The 20,817-nt window shown below is 40.4% G+C and overlaps 1 protein-coding gene across 1 annotated transcript; it reads right to left on the reverse strand.

Annotated features, from left to right (window-relative positions):
* Positions 1 to 646: 646 nt before the first annotated feature.
* LOC111218888 (bromodomain adjacent to zinc finger domain protein 2B-like) lies at positions 647 to 18,213 on the reverse strand. The gene is given in 30 exon segments (XM_022741372.1): positions 647 to 1,970; positions 2,113 to 2,256; positions 2,588 to 2,871; positions 3,098 to 3,244; positions 3,555 to 3,722; positions 3,885 to 4,133; positions 4,355 to 4,509; positions 4,690 to 4,845; positions 5,137 to 5,425; positions 5,611 to 6,317; positions 6,431 to 6,575; positions 6,666 to 6,728; positions 6,839 to 7,073; positions 7,242 to 7,316; positions 7,803 to 8,026; positions 8,711 to 8,965; positions 9,524 to 9,664; positions 9,985 to 10,050; positions 11,085 to 11,117; positions 11,346 to 11,390; positions 11,859 to 11,924; positions 12,785 to 12,850; positions 13,152 to 13,213; positions 13,286 to 13,378; positions 13,901 to 14,111; positions 14,769 to 14,870; positions 15,062 to 15,170; positions 16,237 to 16,297; positions 17,211 to 17,507; positions 17,700 to 18,213. Coding segments are annotated over 30 exon segments (5,310 nt in total). The 3' UTR covers positions 647 to 1,822.
* Positions 18,214 to 20,817: the final 2,604 nt, after the last annotated feature.

Raw genomic sequence — 20,817 nt, forward strand, 5'->3', positions numbered from 1 at the left:
TCGAGGTTTTTTTGTCTACTGCTTGAAATTCTTTTTACAGAACAAACTTGTTTTCAGTGTATTTATGGAGAGAAACCTCATTTTACAATAACTTGCTGATGAATTGACTCTAATCCTAAAAGTAAAGATACAGTACAAGTCTGACACCTAAAGTATTAATAGAAGCATTATTTGAAACAAATTATTTTAGGGATAAAATGTAAAACCCTCCATAATCCTCTTTTCAGTGGAGCTGATTTTGTCTACTTTATATTCTGTCAGGCTATTAAATCCATAACAATACATTTTTTGTATATTTAAATGTGCCGAGTACTCAGTAACTGCAGCTGTGAAATTAAAGTAAACAGTGTGGAGTGAAAAGCACAATATTTCCCAGTGAAGTGGTTGAAGTATTAAGTAGCAAAGATTTAAATACTCAAGTACCTAAAAGGTGTACTTAGGTCCTGAATTAATTTGTTTACATTCCACCTCTGGCACTAATACTTTAACTCCACTTATGATGATTCAAAAATTAGGATTTTTGATGATTGAAAAATTGCAACAGTTTTTAGCTTTTTCACACTTAAACAAATAACGATAACTTGCCTAAGTAGGGTAAGATAGTGAGCGCTTAATAGTGTTATTTTGGAAAAACAGGTTTATTTTATCCGTGCCACACATCCACTATTTAAAAATAATATTCCTACAAAAGTTGCTACTCATTTCATAATATTCATAATAAAATACAGCAACTTCAAGTCTTCTGACTTGAGCTGTCTTGAGATGCCTCCAGTGGACCGTGACTCTGTCTGACTCCCAGCTGGATTAAAGCCCAGTGCAGGTTTCACATCTGTCCACCACAGGATGTCTGACAAGACTCTGGTTGAAGGAAATGCTTGGAAATGAAACACACTATGCACCACATCAATTCAGTTCAGAGGAAAAGCTCTTAAGAATTTGACATTTTGTGTTAGGGTTTCTTACAGTATATTGTGCAGGATACACATACAGTACACACACTGAAAGTATTTTAAAAAACCAACAAACTCCTCCATACAGTGTTCAGAGGTCAGAGGTCAGGCACTACAATACTGAGGAGACCACAGTGTTTGAGTGGATAATCAGCACTGTGTAAGACACATACTGACAATGTGTAAGACATATACTGTATTAAATGCTACAATCATCCTTATGCATTGACAATATATCCAACAAGACTGTTTTGTATGTACACACTATACATTTTAGAGATAAGACGTGTAAACTGTGACAGAAATGAACACTATACATGTGTCAGTGATGCCTCCTTGTATTTTACACAATTAACTCACAAACGCAGATGAACAGTAGTACTGCTGGCACACTATAGTTACAATGCTGTAAACATTTTTTTTTCGGTTAACTTGTTCAATAGTCCATAAAACAATCTTTAGATTTTGTTAAAGCTGTGTGCGATTTCCGACTTGTTCTTAGAAAAGACTGAAACATAAATACTTGAAAAATAAATACACATATACACAAAGCTATACTGCTGTACCGATGATAAAAAAAAAAAGTCAGTGACCTATCTACAGTGGAAATCTTTGATTCCCAAATACAATATTGAGTCCAAAAGTCAGTGCATTTTGATAAAGAAAACAGTATTGCACTTGGAGATACTAATTTATTAAGTGTTTTTTTTTTCTCAGCAGATACAGCAAGAGTGTTTGTCCTTTCACAATGCACATCAGTGTGATTATAACCATATACTGATTTAGTGTCATAGGTGAAGAGAAGGCCTCCAACACCAAAGAAGAAGTTTGATATGTAGAAAGATGAGTAGGAAGTCCGCACTTGAAATTTTTTACATCAGCAGTTCAGTCCATCGTTTGTCAAAGAATCTCCTCATGTTGTGTCCAGCCCGTCCAATTTCAGAATCATCTTCATTGAATTTTTCACAGTTATCAAAAACCAGATTTACATCAATGATGAAAGTCTCCAAATTTAAGTACCTGCAATCATTAGAAATGGTTTTAATTTCAATTTATGTGCAGCATCCAAATCAAAAATGAAAAGTTATGAAATACAAAAAATACAAATGGAAAACATACATGGATCTTTAAAATAAACAATGTAACAGTAAGACAAACATACTGGTTGTTGGCGAGTTTTTCTCTGATGGTGGAGAAGTCCATGGGCTTCTTGATTACTTTCCTGTATCCAGGTACAGCTTTGTGGTTGACTGGTGTGAGAAAGGGCCAGGCATCCTGATGGGCCTCTAGCTCAGCCAGCAGCACTCTGGAGGATACAAGCAGCAGATAAAGCTTAGCCATTGGCACTACAAATATAATTTGACTTAATTTTAATATAGTTTCATCTGTTTGAGAATATGCTTGAAACATCGATGTCAGTTTTTTTTTTTTTTTCATCACTTGATATTAGGATTTGGTATGATAAGAACTGACATGGTAAAAGTGATTATCAGAGATTCATAACTGCACAAGGATGATCATTGTGTACATGTTGTCACAGGAGTTCATTTAAATATTACAGATTATTTAACAATGAGTTCAGGTAGAACAAATGCTGATAGGTCCTATGCATACAGTGAGTATGTGTTCATACCTACCGGCACATCGCCAGCCCATTTGTGTCTTTGGCCATTTTGGCTTTTTTTGTACAGGAGACAGGGCTGTCATGCTTGGCCTGGGAGCTGGTCGGGCTGTCGTCTCTTTTCCTTTTCTTTAACTCCTTGGTACCTTTCTTTGGCACGCTGTTGCTGCTGGCAGCCTCCTCTTTGATGAGCTCTCCTACCACAGATGGCTTACCATTTCGTTTTACCTCACTGCTTTTCTTTCCTCCTCCAGCTGTTCGGCTCTGTTGCTTCCTGCTCCGGGGGGAATGACCACTTTCCTGAAAGACAGAACACACAAACGACTGGTGCAGAGCCACACAAAACATATATCATATTCAAATCAATTAATGGGATGTGTATATGTGAGAGAATTAAGTCGTCATTTGTCAATTACACAGAGTGAGGCCCTTTATATCTACGGTACTCGTGGACTTTTTATGAAATGAATGACAAAGAAAAAGAGTCTCAGCTCTGTGAATAAACACTCAGGGCATGCTTGTGTACCTTTGCAACACAAGTGGGACAAAACCAGTCACCATCGGGTACTGTGGTAATCTTGGGTTTATGGCAGTATGTGTGGCAGCCTTTGTCACAGCCATCACAAAGTAAGAGCAGTTCTTCATTATCCCCCTTTTGACAGATGTGGCAGTGCTGGAAACAGCAAAATATATGTAGTTACAGATTCAAACAGAGATACTGTATATCTGTATACCCCTTTAAGAACGATAAACCTTGTAGATTTGATTAATTATTAAAAAAAAAAAAACAATGGATCAGATAGTAGTTTTTATAAAATGAAACAAGAAGCCAAGCAGCCTGAAAGCATTGCTTGATTTTCATATAGAGGGGTATTTGTAGAGTTGGCTATAAATTGGTCTTTAAATTTAGTTGATGAAACTGTTGAAGATAAAAACAAATCTTTGATGGAGAGAGACAGAGGGAGAAATGAGGCATCACTAACCACTTTCATGATGGACCGTTCCCAGGCAATGGATTTCTGCAGCTGTTGAATGCAGAGTGACAGCTGAGCTGAGCTGCGGACTTCACCGAGCGCTTTACGCCACAACCTCATCCCAGGAGCAACCTCCTCCTCGCTGCAATCACATATACACACAGTAACCTCATCACACTGAATGATAACAGTCCATAACAACCATTGCATCCAGTGAGGAAATTTTTTTAAGTTTTAAGCAGCCATGGCTTATGCAAAATTAAGAGTACATTGTATATTGCACATTGGAAGACGTCAGATCTTTTCCACTGTGTTGCATTATGCATAGTTACATACTACTTCTAATACAAACACAGGTACCAGTGGGTTTCCCTTTAGCTACCTTCGTTCAATGTTCCTCTCCAGCTCTGCCAGCCTAGTTACAGCTATATCAAGGGGATTGTTAGGCCGCCGCACCACAGTGCCAGGAAGTTTTTCAGGGCTGGTTTCTCTCTGAACCTTGTTCTCCGTAGCTGGAGAAGAGAGGAGTTTGTGCTCATGATACACCAGATCCTCCCTTTCTGACTGGGGCTCAGGATGCATCCAACCCTGAAGGATACAGTAGTGAAATATGGCCATCACAATATGGCGTTTGCTGACACACTAATGCACATCCATATGATGTAGGGACACTGGAGCCTGTCCCAGCATATACAGCAGAAATACTCATGCACTGCAACTGCATCAAAAAGTTATAACGCAAAACCAGATGTTTCTTATCTATATGAGCTGTAAGTAGATAAAAGAGCAGGATGCTTTCTTTCCTGTACCTTGATCTGCAGGCTGGCAGATATGACTTTCCTCTCTAGATCCTCGACCTGCTGCAGCAGGCTGATGTCCACCTCCATGGCCTGCTCCTCAACACACCAACTCTCCACCGTCTTCTCACTCACCTCCTGCTTCTCCAGCTCTGCCACATCAATCGCTGCCCCCACAGATACATACAAACAACATTACAGCAAACGACTGTCTGTATTTATACATATTAATGTAAGGTGACTAAGTGACACATTTGAAAAGATCAAATAATAATATGTTGTTTATTTGTATCACTTCATGTCTGTTGAATCCTGACTTAAAGAGAGCAGAAGAGATGTGGACACACCATCTTTGCTGTTGGCACACAACTGGGTCATATACTCCATATGTTTTTGGAGCTGTTTCTGCAAGACTTTCTCTCTGATGCCTCGACCATGGAGGGCCTTGACCAGGATGTGCAGTTCCTCCATGTCTGACACTCGCCACCAACCATGCAGCATCTCTGCCAACACACACAGACACACACACAGACACACACACACAGACACACACACAGACACACACACACACACACACACACACACACACACACACACACACACACACACACACACACAACACCATTGAATTTTGGAAAAAACTATTATCATATCATTGCTTAATTTTACCATCATAGGGAAGTTGTATAACTGAGTGACAGTCATCGCAGCATGTATTCCAGCACTGTCTGGGCAGTGAATATCTTTAGTCCAGCATATTTCACTTGTGAGAACTGGCAGCAAGCCATTCTTACCCTCGGGGATAGGCTGAGGTCTAGGGTGGTCCTGGGTCTTGGCCACCTCCACAGCAGGGAATGAGGCACAAGGGGGCTTGTCACTCAGGGCCTCTAGGGTCTCACTCTTGTTGACAGTGTTGTTATTCACCAGGAAGAGGACCCTGTTCCCATTACCCTCTGCATGCTGGGAGGCCAGATCCAGCACGGGGGGTAGAGAAGTGCCAGGGAAGGGCAGGCTGGGACTTGTCGCTGCACTGGACACGTCACACAGTGTCAGTCTGCTCTGATGAATGCCAGACTTTGCTTGCTGAGAGGAAGAATACACATACAATTTTATTCCAGTACCACATGCATTATGTGAAAGACAATCATGGCAACAAAGCTAAGAGTTTCTCATTGGCTTGCAACACATGTCAGTTTTCTGAAAAAAGCACAGTGTGATCTGAAATAATTGTGTCTGTGATGGATACAGCATTATTGTTATCCACCAACCTGAAGGGCAGGTGATTGTATGTTATTGATCCCAGCAGGAGCGTTGTAGCTGGCTGTAGCTAGGGGATTAGGAGAGAGGGAGGAAGGGGATTTGGTGCTTATGGTCTGTGGAGAAGAGGAGGAGGCTGGAGGACTAGAGCCAGAGGTGACCGAAGACTCATCACAAGGAGAGCGAGGCAAGAGACTAAACCATTGGTTGCTCTTGTCATTCAGTATCTTGGAGAGCTGGTCATCATGAAGGACAGATTGAGGGCTGCAGGTTATCCAGGGACTTCTTTTGAGCTGGGGGGCAGTGAGAAGAGATGGCACTGAAGTATCTGTTTTATCTGTGAGCCCCTTGTGAGGGGCTGCAGGCGGGGGACTGTGGGATATTGCTGTCTGAGAGGTGGGATGTGAGGGATAAGATGCAGTGGTAGGGATTTTAGCAGAATGACTGTTCTGACTTTTGTGAGAATTGATGTCTGAATCTCGAACCATTTTGGCTACTTCAAGGAGTTTGCTGAGCTTAGATAGGGAGCCAGGTTTCTGGAGGAAGAGATTGAGACTGTCTTTGTCCTGCTGGGTCTCTGGTGTGGCTGTATCACCATCTGTGCTCTGTGCTGGGCTGGATACCAGTGGCTTCTTTGTCTCTTCCAGTGGCTCCTCCTTTATCCTGACCACCTGAGCAGTCTCCTGTCTTTCCTTCTCTTTCTCCACCTCGTCATAACCTTAGAAACATTAAACGGTCAGCTCAGGGAAAGTGCACAAAAACACATTCAAATTTATATCCTGCACAAGGATAAAAGTGAATAAAAACTGAGCGATTAGATTGGGTTTGCACCTTCGCCACTCTCCACGCCTTCAACAAAGACGCCACCACACTGCGGAAGGACCCAGTAACGCCTCTTGTAGCGGTCCTGTCCAATCATCATGGAGCGCAGTGAGTGAGATGAGTCAAACAGCTTCTGTCTGATCTGACTCTGTTGCTAAAGAGACAGCAAATACAAGAGGGTGAACTATGATGTATTGAATAGTTCCTCCTGAGAAAAAAATGGTCTCAAAGAGTTAAAGTTTACCTTATATGTTTTCTCAATCTGTTTCTCCAGCTCTTCCACGCTGGCTGAGTGTACACTGTCGTCCTAGATGAAAAGATCTCATTAGTGTGAGGCCAGTGGAGCGGCTGACATTTACTACAACAAACACTGATTTTGCCGCTGGCACTAGTAAAAAGCATCATGCTGTTACTGACCTCCTCTTCACATATCTCCGCTTTCTTCCCTTTCTTTCCCCCTGAATCCTCTTCCTCCTCATCATCATCATCTCCTTGGTCCTCACTGTCGTCATCCTCGTCGTCCTCTTCCTCACTGTCCCCTTCTTTCCGCTTGCATTTGCTCCTGGCAGTGGGGATGACACAGGTGTGGCTGTCCTCTCCTCCCACACTGCTGTCTCTCTTCCCTGTCCTCTTGGCATGGATGCTCCTCAGTCTTTGAAGTCAAAAATGGACAGAGGAGAAATGAAACTGAGCTTTTAGAGTCTATATTCCTGTGAGATCTGACTGGTTAAGAATTCCAAGTCATTTCAGCATCACCGTCTCATTCACTAGTGCATGCACAGAACCTTTCAGTAACCCCTTGGACGAAGCACATACTCACTTGCGAAGTTTTCCTTCAACAACCCATTTATCCTTCCGCAGGTAGGTCATGTGATCTATGTTTTTGTCGATCTCACTGAAAAGTATCATATTGAAAAAGATGTTTCTGTGACCTTTCTGTATAATAAGTGCATGATACATTTGCACCACACTGCAGTGTGCACCAGATGTGTTTCTGGTGCTAATGAAAAATTAATGACAAGTAGTTTGATGCAACCTTGTGAAACTGTCCATCAGACCATGGTTTGTCATATTCCTTCCGATACTTCTGTTATTTCATCAAAATTTAAGCTCCCATGAATAAAATCGAGTAATTTTTTTCTACTCTCAGTCAAAGAGATGAACTTGTTTACTTCAGACACATAAGAAACACTTTTTACAGTGCACTCAAACAATTTTATGTATATTATATTTATGTAACAAATGTATCAATGCCTTAAAAATCCCAGGTTTAATTTTGTTGTGAATAGTCCATTAACATCATGTACCACACTTGCTGTTGTGCTGTCAAATTGCAAAAATAAAAGACCACATGTGTGTCAGAAGGAAGGAGATCCCTCACCTGGTCACAGCTTTACTGCAGCAGAGCTCATTAACCAAGAATGCAAGCATGGAAGCCTTTTGAGATGGACTGTGGGCCTGAAAAGCCTTAGTCCTGAGGCTAAGGGCCAGAGCAGCCAGCTCTGTCTGCTCACAATGGCCCTCCATGTAGATCTGCAGGATCTCAGACACATTGTCTTGGTTGATCTCCACATTTGTCAAGTGGTCCCCCAAGCTGGTTTTGATCTAAAAGAAATATTTAAAGGATGGAGTTTAGTCAGTGTTTAACAAATGTTTTTTCCCCACTAAGCTTAAAGAATAATTCTTTTTTTGTATACTTAAACCTCAAGGAAATCAGGCCACAATGGGAGTCTGTTAGCACTGTCCTAAGCAATAATCTCTTCTTGATGCTAAGTGCTTAAGTGGCCCCTGGGGGATGCATCTGGGACCCATTTAGCATGTATGGATTATTATGAAACATGCTTGATGTTTAAGTTAATAGTCTGGCTATGCAATGTCCTTTTATGAAAACCTCTCTTGGTGTGGACACAAGACACAACAGCCTGAGACAGCCTCTTATTATGAGCAAGATTATGTAAAATCACTTAAAGGCATAATTACACAGGATGGAGGAATGGATCGGGGGGATGAATTAAAATTGTGGTCTTAATCTAAGATGTGTACAAAGAGCTCTAAACACTTACACCCTCCTAAATAGACTCTTCATTTAGCTGCAGAGCCAAAGTACTGATAAAACCAAGTAGTAGTGAAAAGTGATATTTGTACAATAGTAGTGTCCGAATCAATAAAGTCAAAAGAGTTTTCCAAATGGTTTTGTATGGATGTGTGTGAATACACATGTAATGTACAGTACCCAAAGCATTTACACTTCAACAACTGTACAAGTCCTACACTTACAATGACTCTCACCTTGTGACCTGCAGGTATACCAGGATCACACACAGCTGCAGAGACCATGCTCACCAGCAGGTCCTGCACCTTGCCCATACTGTCTCCGATGTTGAGTAACCCCTCTTGAAGGTCACTTAGGTTGAGGATGTTTAAATTCATGTCTAATCCCAGGACCTTTCCAAAGCTGCGCAGAAACTGCAGCACCATCAGGCAGTCAGAGAAGGTGCTTCCTGGTAAGACCAGACCAGGGATACGTGACAACTCTGGAAGCCGCTGGAGGGAAATAAAACTTGATTATCTTTCACTCATTTCTAAAGAAGCAGATGTTATTTTGGATTTAAACCAGCCATTTTCATAACAATATTAAAATTAATTACAGTTTCAAATATTTTGTTACTTTTTTCAGACTAATTTGTCTCATTAGTTCAGTTGAAGAAATGTTATAAATACAAGCTCAGAATTTCTTGATTACAAGTGTCTGATCAGTAATACTTGGGGTTATTATTTCAGTAGCCACTTGGTGGCAGTATTTTGACCTACATCTGTTTTCTTTTTAATCAATTGCAGATGCTTTCAGTGATATTAAGCATCTATTTTGGTATATCTGATAGTGAAACAATGAAACCATAAATTTGTCAAAAGCATTTCTAATCATCCTGCCTATAGCTCCTACAGTGATTATACTGATTGATTTCCATGTCAAAAAAAATCGCTGGCCTGGTTGAAAATTTAATCTTTCCACACACATCTACTCCACAGATGGAGACTATCTGTGGCGATATATATGGACACTCATTTTCATCTGCCAACAGATCCACAATGTGTGAATACCTTATGATCTGCTAAACACATGTCTTCATTTGGCTTCTTCAGCTCCTTCGCTTTTTCCAGTTCCAGTCTTCTGAGCTCTAGTTTCCTCTCCTTGTTTAACCGTTTCTCATCCTTCTTCTCTTTCTTCAGACGCTCTTTCTCCTAGAGCCGAGAGAAAGAGAATTATTCAAAACGTCCCTTGAAATTGTTGCTGGGTCAGATATTGTCATGATATTATTTTTTACAGAGGGTGCTCAGAATGAAAACAGAAACTATGACCTCAAATGTTTAATCATCAAAAAGAGATGAATTAACAAAACATTTATTAAAGATTTAAAACATGAAAACATAAATGTTACTATGTCCCACCACCACATGAAATTATTTTGAAGGAAAAAAACACAATAAACAGTGTAGCAGAACGGACAGGAGGAGAGAATAACCAGAGATAAGGAAATGTGAGCAAGTCAGCAGTTACTCACCTCTGCCTTCTTACGGGTTTCCACAGCCTTCATGAGCATCATGTGCTGCCTGCGTCTCTCCCTCTCCTAGCAGAGCACAGGCACATCGTTTCTATTGTATTTACAGTTTCTATTATTTCATCAAGAGACAATGGGGTCATACATACAAAACAGAGTATGAACCACTTGGCATGCACAGTAGAAGATGCAGCATTGGTCACCGTTTGTCACAATCATAACGTTGCACATTGTATGCCAGCTTAAGTGTAAATACATACATAACAGTTAAACCAAATGGAACATAATGATCGACAAAAAGCTAATGAGGGGAGTGATGCGTACAGAAAGCATAAGCTCAAAGTCACAAGCAGCCATTATTAATCTGAGCATGTTGGCAAGCGGCAAACTGAAAGCTGGTATAGGCCGAGAAATTCACAACTGTAAGCAGCAGGTATTAAGGGTTACAGCAGCAAGCAAAAGAATGAGTGCATTTCCAATAAACTAATGAATAATGTCATATGAAACTATCAAGACATCCTAGAGATTAAATTTAATTAATGATATTTTAACTCCGCTTTATTTATTGCGAAAACTAAACTATAGAAGATTACCACGCTCATAGCTTCAATTTTAACAAATGACACAGCTGCACTGCCATGGTAGAATCTCAGATGAAGAAAACTAACGAATTTTGCTCTGGTCCTTAACTCTCTCCATTAAGTCACTGTCAAGAATACAAACTGTATATTGACTTTTCCAGATGGTAAAATGGATGAAGAAAGTTGGCTCACATACTGTAGAGAAAAAGGCACCTAACTATTCAGTCCAAAACAGAAACAATCAAATAGGTCGTCGGTATTCTTTCAGGTTATCAGAAATCTTTTCATACTTGTATAATTTCTGTGGAGTCGAGACATTTTTGATCATATTGGCGAGATAATGGATGTGTTTTCTCTGAGAGACAAATAGCACAGACATATGCAGTGCACTGTTCTGGAAAAGCCATGCAGAGGGATGTAGTATGACTGTAGCCAATGCCACACTTAATGCATTGCTGTGATGGCAGCCATTTATCACAACACATTCACAATATGTTGTTAAATGTACAGAAACAAACATACCCATACCATATCTAGTCTATGCCTCTCCAATTCCTGGTAGAAACAGTTAGCAGGTAATAAGAAGTAGAGAAGTCACAAAAGAAAATCAATGCAAGAAAAATCCAACCTATAGAAAGCTAAAATGAAAATACACCAAAGAATCCCAAAGCATAATTTGACAGAATATATCGTACAAATTATCATTAGTTAGAGACCATCTCCCAAGACATTTAACTTATGTGGTCGTTATTCAAGTAATATGGTCATGGCCAAAATACCCACCTGGTGCTTCAGTATGACAGCTTGCAGTCTTCGCATCTCCTTCTCCTTCAGGAAAAAAGATTAATTCAATTAGAAACCAAAACATATTCACACTAATTTACATAATTTTTAAAAAGTGTACAAAAATGGCTGGCCCTCTCATCCTGTTCACCAACAGCCTGCAAAAATTCCAGGTCTCTTGGCTTTAATAGTCAAGCTAATGTGAAAACGAAAAACACCCTCGTTTTAGAGATATATGTAGAATACAAGGAGGTGATCCAACCTCTTTTAATCACTGTGATAAACCAAGGCCGGAAAAACCCCTTCTGCACTGACAAGCAGTACTATGGAGCAAAAAGATTACAGAGAGGAGAAGCAGGGGCAAAGACTGAGAGTCAGGGGCAAAGACTGAGAGTCGGGGGCATATGGGACATTTGTGGTGGTTGAACAAGAGAACAGGCTGACTTACAGAGTTTGAGACCAGGAGCAACAGTGACAAAAACAGAGATTACTCATAAATCTCATCTTACTCACTTTGTTTCGTTTCTCAGCCTCCAATATTCTGGCATTGGCGGCTTCTTCTTTTTTCTTTCTTTTAGCCTGTGTTTGGAAAAAATGTATTGCAGTCAGGAAACAGGAGTGATTGATGCACTCATTCAAAACACATACAGTATGTAGACCACAACAAAGCTTTGACTGAATTAACATTTGACATTTTGACCACTACATGAAAATAATGAAGGACGAGAAAATGATCTCCAAATACATATAAATCTTGCTTGTAAAAGTGATATCAATTAAGTGTTGTAGTTAATAATTTGTATAAATTTAGCATGTGTTTGCTAGATTGCAATTTTTTAATCTGTTTGACAGTTGCTGAAGTCAATAGAAAATATTTCAAACAAAGATAAATAGAGCCAACGGCTCACAGATAATATCAAATCTAACATATTGAAATCTTCATGATTATTCCCTCCCATTAACACTGAAAGACAAAACGGCAGTGGCAATGTAGTTATTACAAAACACCAGCAGGCAGTAAGAATAAATTAAGCAAAATTTCGATCAGTAATTATAGCCCCAATGAAATCCTGTTAAGAGCTGCTTGCCAAGCGTGTCAACTGAAATTTGATTTATAAAAGCTAAAATACTTCACAGCTTCTATTAGTGAGGGAATGCAAAATAGGTATTCCACCTAGCCATGGTAAACTCTGGGCCACCTTTTACTTAATGAAATACTGTATTTTGTATTAAGCTCCATCACGGTCTGAGGAGATTTTCATATTCAATGGCACTTTTGCAAAAAACCAATTAAGCATTAGTCACATGTACTCACTGGATGTGACCAAAAGTGGGACGAAATAATTTAGGAATAGCCTTTGGTTGGCTTTTTTAAAAATCCTATCAACAGCAGAAAGGAAGTGTTTTAGAATGTTTCTGCAATAACTTTCAGGACGAACCTCGAGAATTTGCTGTGCACGGAGTTCTTTCTCCATACGAATTTGCTGAATGCGCTTGATCTTCTCCTGGTAAAAGGATGAGGGCAAGATCAAATGAATTAACTGTTAAGTCATGCATGTTATAGCGAGGCGGAGGGTAGTGGGGTGTGGGGTGAAGAAGTACAGTGGGTCTATGCAGATGAGGAAGGTGCAGCATTCTGAAGGATAGCAACTTCCTTCTAGAATTTCAAAGCATTTCAACTGTGCTTAAAACCTTTTCACCTTGGAGTGCACAAACTCTGAATATGCAACAGAACGGAGCAGCTGAAGATAGTTATAAAATCTCTGCATGGAAAATTAAACAATGCACACAAAGTAAACTCCTTACTTGCTGTTTAAGAATCTTCATCTGCTCTCTCTTTTTCCGCCTCTCCTCAGCAGCCATTATTGCTAGAAAACAAAAACAAATTAGGCTTGCAAACAGCATATGACCTAGTATTAGAGAAGAGTCTGACGGTTTACCTTGTTGCTTCTTTGCCTCCTTGGCTGCTTGCGCCATGGCCTGCTTCTCTAGTTTTCTCATCAATTTGATCTGAGCCGCCTGTCGAGCTATTTCTGCAACATGGCACATAAAATATGAAATATGAAATGACAGACCTTACTAAATTAAAAACTTAAATGAAAAACTGACCCAAAGTTACTCCTTAAATCCTTCTAAATGACCTCCAGAGAAAACGCCTGGAGTTTTGGCAACAAGCTACAGTTTTTATATCCATGGGAAGAGTGCAAAATGCCCTTGACTGAGGCCTTGCTCAATATGCAACATGTCTAATAGCGGCATTATGTTATGACTATTCAGAAATTGCTGTCTATTCTTGGATGGTTTTAGTATGTGTGAAGCCCTTTCAGCTTGGATTGAGGTGCTGACACCAAAACATTCACCACTGATAGTTTAGATAGTCGAAAAGGGTTTTGTAATTAAACTCTATTGTAGCTAAGATGGAAATATCTTGAAATGGTATCACATATGTGCAGGTGGCTAATTATCCTCTGGAAAAAGTAAATGTAACAACCCACAAAGTGGAAATTTATCGTTTTAACACGTGTCACTGAAACGTTTCTAAGATGTAAACTGACCTTGAGCTTCCAGTTTGCGTAGCAGCTTGGCATTACTGACATCTTGAAAGTTATTTTCACCAACATTTAGAGGATGAGCCTTCAATTGTCGGGCCCCAGTGATATCACCAGGAGGCTGGTGCTCAGACTTCAAGCGGCGGCTGCGCCTCCCATCCATTGCTATGATACAAGGAGTGATCTCATCATCAGCCAGCAAGAACCACTGTAAACCCTGTTTAACATGAAATACAGAGAAGAAAAATTAAAAACAAACAAAAGAAAAAATGTCTAGACTGACTTATCTAGTAATTGCTTTCTTTAATGGATCATCAGGTTGACTGGCACAACTCCTTAGCGCTGCAGTGTTGAGACACTGTGGGGATAAACATCAAAATGCAGAATGCGTTTTTGTACTTTTCCTGCATTTAGACAAAAGCAGGCTATTGTTCTGGCTTACAACTTTGCAAAAACTGATAGAGATGTTTCCTTAACAGATACAGTATGCAAAAATTTAAATACTTGCATGTCTACTGCAATGTGAGTGTAACTTTCATTTCTCTTAAACCACAAGGTGATCAAAACAAACATGGATGTAGGAATTTTATCAGTGCAGTTTACACATCATGGCTTTGAGGTAGGTGTGAATCACATTACAACAATGGTAGATTGAATTATTTGTATTCCCCAGCTATACCTATTAAATTACTATTTTCACAAAATCAGTGTCATCATTCCTCAGTGAATAAAACTAAATACAAATTCTAGATATGACTACATCATGATGAAATGTCATCTAACAACAGCTGTGTTTTGGAGATCATTCTCAATAGAAACACTCACAGGAAAAAAAAAGAAAAAAAGAAAAAAAGAGAGGAGTAGCAACATTTACCTCTGGTCCTTCTCTGGCTTCATAGAAGTCACCGACTTTAATTTTTGTACTAAAGCTGAAGTTATCCCGAGAGATTTCAGTTATTCCATTCCGCAGTAAGTACTGCAGACAAAAGAACAATGCATACTAATTAAATCATGAGAAGGAACTTATGAGTTTTATTACCAGTCAAATGTTGTGACTTTGTGGGCAATTACATACAGCTATAATGATGCAATTAGTATGTGCCATCATTTAAGGCTTTAAATCTAAAGGTACTTTCCATAAAATAAAGTGACAAATTATTGATTCACCTTCATTACATCTGGATACTGACGTAGCTTCTTCCCACATGGGGCGAAGTAAGCCACCTCCCCTTGCAGACGACCTGCCACAGTCCTGATCCGGGTCTCTCTCTGCCACCTGAACAAACAAATTGCAAACAATGTAGCACATCGTTTATATGAAAATAATACCATAATACTGTTGTTACAACTGTATCTAGTCATAAATAATATATATCTTAAATCTTAAATTTTCTATCATAAAAGTTCCCTCCTGCTGACAAATGATGTAACGGATGTCTGTACAGCTGTGTACTGTGTAGTCTGTGACCCTTGCAGTAATCAGACTTCTAAATGGCCATGGGCCAAGTGGGGCAACCCCTCAGTCCCCCATGAGCTCCACTGGAGAGCAGCCATAGCTTACAGAACAGACATGTAGAGGCTGTTATCCCAGAGAAAGGGGCTGAAATACAGTCTTGTGGCCTCTGCTTCCTGTGAACCTGCTGATGAAAAACATCCTGAGAAGATGAAAGGCGGCTCTGATCCAAGGCTGCAGAATTTGTGGGCAGAGAGCTGCTAATGTTGCATGTCTGTGTTGAGGCTGGATGCAATTAACCCCTTGTGTCGAAATGCTGGGCCTCATTTCATTTCCTGCCCACTCTGACTTACTACTCAAGACTGGGTTTTTAAGGCCCCTTACAGGAAGGCAAGGATCTTTTTTGTGGTCTGCTCATACTCAGGCATTGATGAAGATGTCACTGTGCTCAAATCAGGAACCATAGCAAGGCTTTTTAAAAGACTATTACAGTTTTTACCCTGGGAAAATTGTCTGAGCATTATTAGTATTTTTTTGCCCAGTGTCATGTTGCAGTTACCCACATATACACTGAGAGAATGGAGTATTTCTTATTCATTCTTTTACTGAGCTAAACGTGTCAACACTAAGTTTACTAAAACTCAATTAATTGTCTGTTGCATGTAGCAAATTCAGAGATAGAGTCGGCTCCACAAAGAAAAGTTGTCCACAGATGACCTTTTAGAAAAGGTCGCTAGTCAGCCCTCAGTGAGCTGACATTTAACTATAACACCAATTGCATAAACACAAACAATACAGCAAGTGTGACAGCAAGGACAAATCGGACATGCCCAGACCATCCACTCATTGTGTGTTTCCTTTAATATGAAGTGCATGCACAATAGCTCACCCAAAATCAAGAGGCAATCGTAGAACTCTCTCATCTGTCACTCTTCTCCTCCTTCCTGATCCTAAAAACAGGAGAAATGACTCAGCGCCTTCAACCTGAACAATTGCAAAAAAACTTGGCATGTTTACAGGGAGGGAGCCACATTCTTGAAAACAGAGGAGTCTCTGTTAGACAAATCAATCTATTGTGGATAGTTGTTTTATGTATGAAAATGCAAACTTTATATCACATAACTTCCAACTAAATGACATGATCCAGGGCAGTGGAATCTGTGTTCAGTACAGCATGGTAGGTTAGCCTAAGTCAGGTTCAGCAATAAGATACATGGACATTAATATAAAATATTAGACAAACAATATTCTGTTCTTTTGACAAATCAGAGGTTCAAAACACAGGAACAGAGCGTGTACAGCAACAAACCTAACCGCTGCCATAACAAGTTTAAAAATGTCTCCAAGTTCATCAGGAGTAATTCACTGCACATACTGTAGCTTTTATTACTCAATAGCAAGACTAAATGGAAAGAAATGAATACTTTCTCATTATGGAAAGTCAGAATTCAGTGCTGTTAGTAATGTAATATGCTCCATGACTCATCCAGTATCAGATTTATAAAGCATCTGCCTGGGTTATTAAAGCAAAAGCTGCTGGAGATAATCAAAACAATGACGCAACAAATTTCTTCCAGAGAGCTCATTTTAACCTGGAACTATTAAGACACATACTGTATATTCTTGTTTTCATACTGGAAAAATAAGCGTCCTTTTCCACAGGTTTTAGTCTGACTAACCAAGATGGAGGGATGACAAGAGTGGGGGAAAATAAACACCATCCTGACTCTGGGCATGATCCTGCTTTATTAACTGAGAGAATAACACTTTCCTGAACCAGACATCAAAGTATCTCAGTGAATTTTCATTTCAAGCTGTAGTTTATAGATGTATTTGGGCTTTTAGAAAACTAGGATTTGTTACCTGGCAGTGTGGCAAATGTTAGGGACGGGGATGGGGTGCTGTGGTTACTCAATGCCCCTGCGCTGGTCAGTGTGGTGGGGGTGAGTAGATTATTAGGTAAACTAGGAGGCTTGATGATCTGCAGGTTAAGCAGGGAGCAGTTGGCTGAGAGGTTCGAGTAGGACTTGTGAGTAGACAACTTCGCTTGAGCTGCTTTCGGAGGAGTCCTTTCTGCATCACTATCTGCTTCTGTCTCACCGCGCTCTTTCATGTCATCTTCAGAGCCATCAGAGTCGCTCTCCAGATTGCTCTCTGACTCTGCAGGGAATTCCAGCGTGACAGAGGGAAAAAGAGAGCAGAAATAAATCCTAATTAGCATTCTTCTCACAACCAAACCACACAGAACACTGCTCAATTCTCAAAGAAACCTGATCTACCAGCTTCTACATGCACCAATGGCATTTCTTTGTTAAAGAGAGGTCTGTTTAATCTAACCTGACAGGCTACTACCAGAATCTTCATCCTCAATATCATCTTCATCGTCTTCATCATCATCATCATCATCATCATCATCATCATCTTCATCATCGAAGTCGTCTCCTAAAGAGTCTGAGTCTGAGTCCTTGCTGCTGTGGATATCAGACTCACTCCCTCTGACCAAGTCTACAGGCAGACAGGATGGGTTGGTTTTAGGGAGGCTCTTTCCTGCATGCAGAGATTTGGAAATTTTGGTCTTCCTTGCTCCGTGAGCAAGCCCTGATGAGGCTGAAGATTTAAGTGGGGAAGCAGAGCTGCTTGATGGTTCCTTGGTGCCAGTGCTCAAGTTGATGGGCATCGGGTAGGAAGGGCTGGTAGCTGCCAGAAGTGGCTTGCTGTTGGGAGTGCTGCTCTGGCTGCGGGGCTTAGTGATAAGAGCCAAAGGGGCATCCTGAACTTCGCTGTGGATCGCTCCATTAGGGCGATGGTTCAGGAACAGATTGGTGTCATTGCTGTGTGGGAGAGACAGCAAATGACTACTCAACATATCTGACGAATATTTAGGTGGTATCAGCAATGGTGAAGAGGATGCTGAATTTTTGTAGCTTTTATACCAGTTCTGGCTCGAAGGTTGCAGAGAGAAAGTCTGCTTGAAAGAGTCCTTGGAATGGAGGGGCTAAATAAAAATGAAGGGAAACAAAGAAAAAAAGGAAGTAATTACACAAACTGTCACTCACATTACATTACTGTGGGCTGTGAATGAAGGAATTTAAGGTGTAATAAGAGACAGGGACAATGAAGAGCAGGCTCAAACCTGTCAACAACAATGAAGAAAAAAAGGCTGCTGTGGAAAAATATTTTCAAACTGTTTGGCTTAGTGCCATCGTGCAACTTTAGCTGTCATCTTGTATTTGTTGCTATTGTCATACTCTGGCATCCAAAAGCCTGTATTTTATGTACCACCATCATATGAATTTAAACCCTCTTGTTACAGATTGCCACATTTTCCCTCCTTCTCAGAATAGTGACAATAACTGAGTCCTGTAAAAGAGGCCGATTTCTCTCTCTTGATAACAAACATCCTTAAGCATAACAGAGCTAATTGCTTGTCAGTTTTGAGATGTATTTCCAATAGAGCTAAACGTCACTTTATGTCACTTCTAGACTTCTAGTCATGTGGTGGTCAGACTCTTTTGTAGTGTAATAAAAGCTCTGATAATAGTGTATGCATTCATCTTCTGTTGTGAAGGAACTCACTGATTTTTATTTATTTCATGACAGAGAAAATGATGGACAGTACATGAAAACAGAGCTCCTTCTATTGAAAAAGAGAGAGAAACACTTTAAAGCTTCATTACAGAAATTTATTTTCTGTAATTTAGGTAGAATTTAGAAAAAAAGTTAACCAGCTACAATGCAGCAATGTGAAAAAAAATATAACTCACCTGTTTCAGTTTAAAACTATTGAAGTGTAATGAGATTTCATCTGGGAGGCTTCCACTGCTCTCCTTCAGGCTATCAACAGGCTGTGTATGTTTGGGAGAGGGCATCAAAATGTTTTGTTTATGTGAGGGCTTTTTTGAGGCTAACAGTGTTGGTGGTTTGGGTAAAGAAGAGAGGCAGAGAGGTTTGGGAGAAGAAAGAGATGAGGATTTAGGAGAGGAACCCAAAGAAAGGAGTTTTGCAGGGGAACAGAGAGCAAGAGGTTTTGGAGAAGAAGAGACAGAGCTATGCTTTGGTGAGGATGAATGAGAGAAGTGCTTTGGTGAAGTGGAAGGAGGCAAGTGTTTGGGTGAGTTGGAGAAGGATATGGGGTTGGGTGAGGAGGGCAGAGGAGAGGCCTCCCTGTGGGACTGTGCTAAGGGACTGTTGCTGGCTGCCAGCCCTGTGGCCTGGATGACACTGATGTGTTGCTGGCCTTCCTCCTCTGCAGCCCTGGAGCTCTGGAGGAACTGTGTTGTGGATTGAGGACGGCCAGCAGGATGAGAAGAGGACTGGAGGCGGTACGAGGAAGTCAAAGGAACACTATCACGATGACTGTCTTGAGTTGTATTTCCATCAGCAGTGCAAGGTCTATTCTTTTTACTCTCAGAAGTGTTCTGTGTCAGCCGCTGAGTAGGAGGATGAGGAAAACAGGGAGAAGACAGCATGTCATGTCAGCTCCTGCTGAGAAAGCCTCACAGTGGCAGCTCTGTCAGCTAGCACATTCGTCCAGTTTGCCACCCACCACTAAAGCTGCTTTTGACAATCCAACTAACATTTACTTAACAGAGAGCAGTTTTACACAGGGACACTTTTTGAAAATCTGTTACACACTAACCCTACAAAATAACTCCTGGCTTCATGCATTATTCTGTAAAAGAAACTAAAAAAAAGAAAATCTTTGTCTATGTCTAGCTCTTTAAAGTGTTAGACAAAAAATGTCAACTAATTTTCAGAGCTCATCTGAATATGCTGAATATTTAAACACACACAGCAGCACTTCAACATAGCCTTGCCTTACCTTGACTTTCCATTTAACTTGACTCTCTGAATCAGAGTCTTCACTGTCATTGCTCTGATCATCCTCATCTTCATCGTTGTCCTCCTCTTCCTCATCCTCCATGTCATCAGGATCACTGCTGCTCTCCTCACCATCACTGGAGCTATCTGACAAGGATCCTGACTGGCTACCACTCATGCTCGAGGTCTCTTGTGGTCTTTTGCTGGGTTTCTAAAAAATAAGAAAAGTCCACATTTCTCAATAAGATTAAACTTATCAGTGAAGTGGGCTTTCATGCATATACCGTAAATAAGAAAAGACACGTAAATGCTTGACAAAACATTAACCTTTTCTTTCGTTTTCAGAACAGTCTTCTGGTGTAGTCGGCCTAGGTCCGGACTGCTCTTTTGACTCCGACTGTTGGCTTTAGTTTTGTCCTTGTTTCCCGTTGCTGGAAATGAACTGGTGTTCACAGCAGAGTTCCCAGTAGGAGAGGAAGCACTCCTACCATTCACTGTTCCATTCACGCCTACAGAAACTGGCATTGTACATTTCTTCAGATGGGCACTCATGAGAACAAGCAATATGAATCAAACATGTTAGGAGGACAACAGAAAAGAATAACAACTTTACAGCATCTCAACAGCACTTCAGTGCAATGTCAACAGC

This window comes from Seriola dumerili, unplaced genomic scaffold (assembly GCF_002260705.1).
Source record: "Seriola dumerili isolate Sdu_G_001 unplaced genomic scaffold, Sdu_1.0 BDQW01000052.1, whole genome shotgun sequence".
In the NCBI taxonomy this organism is placed as follows: domain Eukaryota; kingdom Metazoa; phylum Chordata; class Actinopteri; order Carangiformes; family Carangidae; genus Seriola; species Seriola dumerili.